The sequence below is a fragment of the Oncorhynchus nerka genome, linkage group LG14 (genome assembly GCF_034236695.1).
Source record: "Oncorhynchus nerka isolate Pitt River linkage group LG14, Oner_Uvic_2.0, whole genome shotgun sequence".
NCBI classification, from domain to species: domain Eukaryota; kingdom Metazoa; phylum Chordata; class Actinopteri; order Salmoniformes; family Salmonidae; genus Oncorhynchus; species Oncorhynchus nerka.
The window spans coordinates 9,200,914-9,207,981 of record NC_088409.1 but is presented as its reverse complement, the minus strand read 5'-3'; the positions used below and the strand labels follow the sequence as shown (position 1 = coordinate 9,207,981).

The window sequence follows — 7,068 nt, the reverse complement described above, 5'->3', positions numbered from 1 at the left end:
CATTGAGTGGCTTCTGCCAACACACTGACTCAACTCCAGCCACTTTAATAATGGGAATTGATGGGAAATGATGTAAAATATATCGCTAGCCACTTTAAACAATGCTACCTATTATAATGTTTACATACCCTACATTATTCATCGCATATGTATACGTATATATACAGTACTCTATATCATCTACTGCATCTTTATGTAATACATGTATCACTAGCCACTTTAACTATGCCACTTTGTTTACATACTCATCTCATATGTATATACTGCACTCAATACCATCTACTGTATCTTGCCTATGCCGCTCTGTACCATCACTCACTCATATATCTTTATGTACATATTCTTTATCCCCTTACACTTGTCTATAAGGTAGTAGTTTTGGAATTGTTAGCTTGATTACTTGTTGGTTATTACTGCATTGTCGGAACTAGAAGCACAAGCATTTCGCTACACTCGCATTAACATCTGCTAACCATGTGTATGTGACAAATAACATTTGATTTGATTTGATTTGATATTATCCAGATACTGACTGTTAGCACTTGGTTGGTCTATAGCAGCTTCCCACCAGAATGGGCTTTAGGTGAAGCAGATGAACCTGTAGTCGTATTACTTCAACAGTATTTAACATGAGATCCTCTCTAATCTTTACAGGAATGTGGTTCTGAATATAAACAGCAACACCTCCACCTTTGGCATTTCTGTCTCTTCTGTAGATGTTATAACCATGTCTTGCTACCACTGTATCATCAAAGGTATTATCTAAGTGAGTTTCAGAGAGAGTCAGAACATGAATGTCATCTTTTACAAGCAAGTTATTGACTTCATTAACCTTGTTTCTTAGGCTACATATGTTAATATTGGCTATTTTTTAACACTTTTCTGGGTTGCTTGAATGTTTTCAATGCTTTGCTGGGAAGCTTATCAGAAGTAGACTTGGACGGACTGCTGACTGATTTCTAATCTTCTGTGTTCTATCTTCCAGTTTCAACTGTTCTGCCTTATTATTATTTGACCATGCTGGTCATTTATGAACGTTTGAACATCTTGGCCATGTTCTGTTATAATCTCCACCCGGCACAGCCAGAAGAGGACTGGCCACCCCACATATGCTCTCTCTAATTCTCTCTTTCTTTCTCTCTCTCGGAGGACCTGAGCCCTAGGACCATGCCCCAGGACTACCTGACATGATGACTCCTTGCTGTCCCCAGTCCACCTGGCCATGCTGCTGCTCCAGTTTCAACTGTTCTGCCTTATTATTATTCGAACATGCTGGTCATTTATGAACATTTGAACATCTTGGCCATGTTCTGTTATAATCTCCACCCGACACAGCCAGAAGAGGACTGGCCACCCCTCATAGCCTGGTTCCTCTCTAGGTTTCTTCCTAGGTTTTGGCCTTTCTAGGGAGTTTTTCCTAGCCACCGTGCTTTAGAGCAGGGCTTTAGAGCAGGGCTTCAGATCAGGGCTTCAGATCAGGGCTTCAGAGCAGGGCTTCAGGCTTTAGAGCAGGGCTTCAGAGCAGGGCTTCAGAGCAGGGCTTTAGAGCAGGGCTTTAGAGCAGGGCTTCAGAACAGGGCGTCAGAGCAGGGCTTCAGAGCATTGATAACTTTTTCCACCACTGGAAGGGGGCGTGGTTTGCTTTTGAAAGACAAGAATTCCTTCCTCTGAGTCCACTGATTTGGTCAATGATCTGTAGAATGTACTTCCCCTGGAAGCTCGCGCTCAGTTCCTTCAGTTTCCCAAATATGTCTGCTACAAAGGCAAGGAGAAACATTTGATTTAATAACCAAGTATTTTTTTTTCCTTCATCAATTGTGAATAACAACAGCTCCTCTCTCAATGCAAAAAAATCTTTCCAACACTCCCCCTCGATAACAACCAAGCCTGGGTGTGAAATAGAGCATTGTCATGCTCAGTGGGGGATTCTAGCATGTCAATCTTGGTGGGGTAATTTTGTGTGTGTGGGGGGAATAGCAGCAAAGCCACTGCACAACACAACACTAAATTCCTTTTTCGAGCTCTCCCTGTAGATTTTGAGGTGACGTTGTGTCCCCACGAGTGACAGAACACTGAGCCGTGAACATTACCAACCCCAACGCTCCGTATGTTCCTCTGTCTGCCCCACCAACACTGTCTGCCCCGCCAACACTGTCTGCCCCGCCAACACTGTCTGCCCCACCAACACAGAAAGCACTGAGCTGGGCTGAAACACCTGCATGTTGGAGCTGCTTTACTCAAGAAAACAAAAAAGAGACCATGTTTGTATGCGGGTTTATTAACTCAATGATATATATATATATATATATTTTACATTGTTTGCAAACTGATATGTGACACGTATTAATGCCAAAATATATATATTTTTTTAATGTTTTAAAATTATTTTTTAATGATTCAATAGTGTGTGGTTTAATAGCATAGAGGGTCCTAACCTTTCACCTTGGGAATGATTCAATAGTGTGTGGTTTAATAGCATAGAGGGTCCTAACCTTTCACCTTGGGAATGATTCAATAGTGTTTGGTTTCATAGCATAGAGGGTCCTAACTATTCACCTTGGGAATGATTCAATAGTGTGTGGTTTAATACCATAGAGGGTCCTAACTATTCACCTTGGGAATGATTCAATAGTGTTTGGTTTAATACCATAGAGGGTCCTAACCATTCACCTTGGGAATGATTCAAGTGCAATGAATGTTTAAGTGCGGCCTTTTCCCTGATCTAATGAATATTTAAGTGCGGCCTTTTCCCTGATCTAATGAATGTTTAAGTGCGGCCTTTTCCCTGATCTAATGAATATTTAAGTGCGGCCTTTTCCCTGATCTAATGAATGTTTAAGTGCGGCCTTTTCCCTGATCTAATGAATGTTTAAGTGCGGCCTTTTCCCTGATCTAATGAATGTTTAAGTGCGGCCTTTTCCCTGATCTAATGAATGTTTAAGTGCGGCCTTTTACCTGATCTAATGAATGTTTAAGTGCGGCCTTTTACCTGATCTAACGGCGTTTCTTTTAGATGTTAAAACCTCTTGGGGCTAGGGGGCAGAATTTTCACTTTTGGATAAATAGCGTGCCCAATTTCAACTTCCTGCTACTCATGCCAAGAATATAAGATATGCATATTATTCATAGATTTGGATAGAAAACACTCTGACGTTTCTAAAACTGTTTGAATCATGTCTGTGAGTATAACAGAACTTATGTAGCAGGCAAAACCCCGAGGACTAACTGTTCAGATTTGTTTTTTCTTCCTCTCTCTGTTCTCTGAGTTGTCATTGCCCGGGGATATATCTTAGGAACCTGTTTTCAGTTCCTACCGCTTCCACTGGATGTCACCAGTCTTTAGAATTTGGTTGAGGTTATTCCTTTGTGCAATGAAGAAGTAGGCCAACTAGGAACTGGGTAACACTGTTGAGAGTTGCGCAAGACGTAAAAAGTATCGCTGGTTTTGTTTTCATTCCTGTATTGAACACAGAAAGACCCGTCTACAATTTGATCGATTATTAACGTTTAAAAAAATACCTAAAGTTGTATTACAAAAGTAGTTTGAAATATTTTGTCAAAGTTTATAGGCAACTTTTGAAATGTTTTGTAGTGACGTTGACGTTGCGTTTTTTTTAAGCTGTTTTTTCTGGATCAAATGCGTTTTATAAAACGGACATTTTGGACGGAATTAATCGAACAAAAGGACCAATTGTGATGTTTATGGGACATATAGGAGTGCCAACAAAAAGAAGCTCGTCAAAGGTAAGGAATGTTTTATATTTTATTTCAGCGTTTTGTGTAGCGCCTGCAGGGTTGAAATATGCTAACTCATTTGTTTACTGCTGGTGCAGATGGGTGCAGGCTATCAGATAATAGCTTCTTATGCTTTCGCCCGAAAAAGCATCTTAAAAATCTGACACGTTGGCTGGATTCACAACGAGTGTAGCTTTAATTGAGTATCTTACATGTGTGATTTAATGAAAGTTTTTAATTTTATAGCATTTTATTTTAATCTGGCGCTCTGCATTTTCATTGGCCAGTTGAGACATTTGCGTCCCGCCCATCCCTAACTAGTTTTAATACATTTTAATTAGATTTTTAAAGAAAAAAACCCACAATACAATGATTTTGACATACATAGATGATATTATAATAAATATATAATTTTGTACGAATTAATAAATATATATATATCTTTTTTTTAGGATTTGGGAAATTCTTGCGCAACCCCATTTTCATACCAGGCGACTCCACATGGGGTCGCGACCCTTAGTTTTTCTGAGAACTGCTGCTTCAAAGCCTTTGTGACCCAATTCTCGGTCCATTATGACAAGAAGTGGGATGGGTCTATGGGTCTTTATTATCTAATGAATGAGAAACCTAAAGATGTGTAAAAACAGAACCTCAACAACACCTCTACATGGGACGATGAACCCACCATTTATTTTTCAGCAGTCGCTAGCTTTTCTAATTCCTACTACAAGGGACGATGAACCCACCATTAATAATATCAGATCAATAAAAGCCTCAGGTTATTCTTCAGCAGTCGCTAGCTTTTCTAATTCCTACTACAAGGGACGATGAACCCACCATTAATAATATCAGATCAATAAAAGCCTCAGGTTATTCTTCAGCAGTCGCTAGCTTTTCTAATTCCTACTACAAGGGACGATGAACCCACCATTAATAATATCAGATCAATAAAAGCCTCAGGTTATTCTTCAGCAGTCGCTAGCTTTTCTAATTCCTACTACAAGGGACGATGAACCCACCATTAATAATATCAGATCAATAAAAGCCTCAGGTTATTCTTCAGCAGTCACTAGCTTTTCTAATTCCTCCTCGGCTCCTATTTATCCCGTAGTGTGGAGCAGATCACAGGAGAGAGGACGAGCTTTAGAGGAAAAGGTGCTAAAATATACAGCGAGGAAAGAAATGTGATAGAGAGGAGTAGAGAGCAAGCAGACGGACGAGAGGAAACATATGGGGCTAGAAGGAGGAGGAGAAGAGGGGTTGATTTGGGTTGGAGTTCTGTGAGACTATACCAATCTGCCTTCACTCCCAGGGGACATTCTCCTCTCAGCAGTTTTCTATTTACATCTAAAGTTGTTTTCTATATGGTGTTGTCTTCATCAAAGGAATTGAGGAGGCGACCAAGGTCAGATAAAGAGATATGAAGGAGACGACCAAGGTCAGATAAAGAGATATGGAGGAGGCGACCAAGGTCAGATAAAGAGATATGGAGGAGACGACCAAGGTCAGATAAAGAGATATGGAGGAGTCTACCAAGGTCAGATACAGGGATATGGAGGAGGCGACCAAAGGTCAGATAAAGAGATATGGAGGAGACGACCGAGGTCAGATACAGAGATATGGAGGAGTCTACCAAGGTCAGATACAGAGATATGGAGGAGTCTACCAAGGTCAGATAAAGAGATATGGAGGAGTCTACCAAGGTCAGATACAGAGATATGGAGGAGTCTACCAAGGTCAGATACAGAGATATGGAGGAGGCGACCAAGGTCAGATACAGAGATATGGAGGAGTCTACCAAGGTCAGATACAGAGATACAGGTCCCAGGGATATGGAGGAGTCTACCAAGGTCAGATATATGGAGGAGACAGATACAGAGATATGGAGGAGGCGACCAAGGTCAGATACAGAGATATGGAGGAGTCTACCAAGGTCAGATACAGAGATATGGAGGAGGCGACCAAGGTGAGATACAGAGATATGGAGGAGACTACCAAGGTCAGATACAGGGATATGGAGGAGACTACCAAGGTCAGATACAGGGATATGGAGGAGACTACCAAGGTCAGATACAGAGATATGGAGGAGACTACCAAGGTCAGATACAGGGATATGGAGGAGACTACCAAGGTCAGATGCAGAGATATGGAGGAGTCTACCAAGGTCAGATAAAGAGATATGGAGGAGACTACCAAGGTCAGATACAGAGATATGGAGGAGTCTACCAAGGTCAGATACAGGGATATGGAGGAGACTACCAAGGTCAGATACAGAGATATGGAGGAGTCTACCAAGGTCAGATACAGAGATATGGAGGAGTCTACCAAGGTCAGATACAGAGATATGGAGGAGACTACCAAGGTCAGATACAGGGATATGGAGGAGACTACCAAGGTCAGATACAGGGATATGGAGGAGACTACCAAGGTCAGATACAGAGATATGGAGGAGACTACCAAGGTCAGATACAGGGATATGGAGGAGACTACCAAGGTCAGATGCAGAGATATGGAGGAGTCTACCAAGGTCAGATAAAGAGATATGAAGGAGACTACCAAGGTCAGATACAGAGATATGGAGGAGTCTACCAAGGTCAGATACAGGGATATGGAGGAGACTACCAAGGTCAGATACAGAGATATGGAGGAGTCTACCAAGGTCAGATAAAGAGATATGGAGGAGTCTACCAAGGTCAGATACAGAGATATGGAGGAGTCTACCAAGGTCAGATACAGAGATATGGAGGAGACTACCAAGGTCAGATACAGAGATATGGAGGAGACTACCAAGGTCAGATAAAGAGATATGGAGGAGTCTACCAAGGTCAGATACAGAGATATGGAGGAGACTGAGAACCAAGGTCAGATACAGAGATATGGAGGAGAATGAACTACCAAGGTCAGATACAGAGATATGGAGACTGAGCTACCAAGGTCAGATAAAGAGATATGGAGGAGACTACCAAGGTCAGATACAGAGATATGGAGGAGACTACCAAGGTCAGATACAGAGATATGGAGGAGACTACCAAGGTCAGATACAGAGATATGGAGGAGACTGAGCTACCAAGGTCAGATAAAGAGATATGGAGGAGACTACCAAGGTCAGATAAAGAGATATGGAGGAGACTACCAAGGTCAGATACAGAGATATGGAGGAGTCTACCAAGGTCAAATACAGAGATATGGAGGAGACTACCAAGGTCAGATACAGGGAAATGGAGGAGACGACCAAGGTCAGATAAAGAGATATGGAGGAGACTACCAAGGTCAGATACAGAGATATGGAGGAGACTACCAAGGTCAGATACAGAGATATGGAGGAGACTCCAT

General features: G+C 41.7%; 1 protein-coding gene across 1 annotated transcript; it reads left to right on the top strand.

Annotated features, from left to right (window-relative positions):
- The first annotated feature begins 5,254 nt into the window (after positions 1–5,254).
- LOC135574982 (uncharacterized) lies at positions 5,255–6,588 on the top strand. The gene is made up of 2 exons (XM_065027120.1): positions 5,255–5,701; positions 5,746–6,588. Exons 1-2 carry the CDS (start codon positions 5,255–5,257, stop codon positions 6,586–6,588), a joined length of 1,290 nt encoding a protein of 429 aa, XP_064883192.1.
- Positions 6,589–7,068: the final 480 nt, after the last annotated feature.

What these genes read in the sequence shown, in the direction of transcription:
- LOC135574982 (XM_065027120.1), top strand. Translation starts at nt 5,255, where the DNA reads ATGGAGGAGTCTACCAAGGTCAGATACAGGGATATGGAGGAGGCGACC. An exon ending in ATATGGAGGAGGCGACCAAG is followed by an intron (nt 5,702 to 5,745) that starts GTGAGATACAGA and finishes GGTCAGATACAG; the next exon opens with GGATATGGAGGAGACTACCA.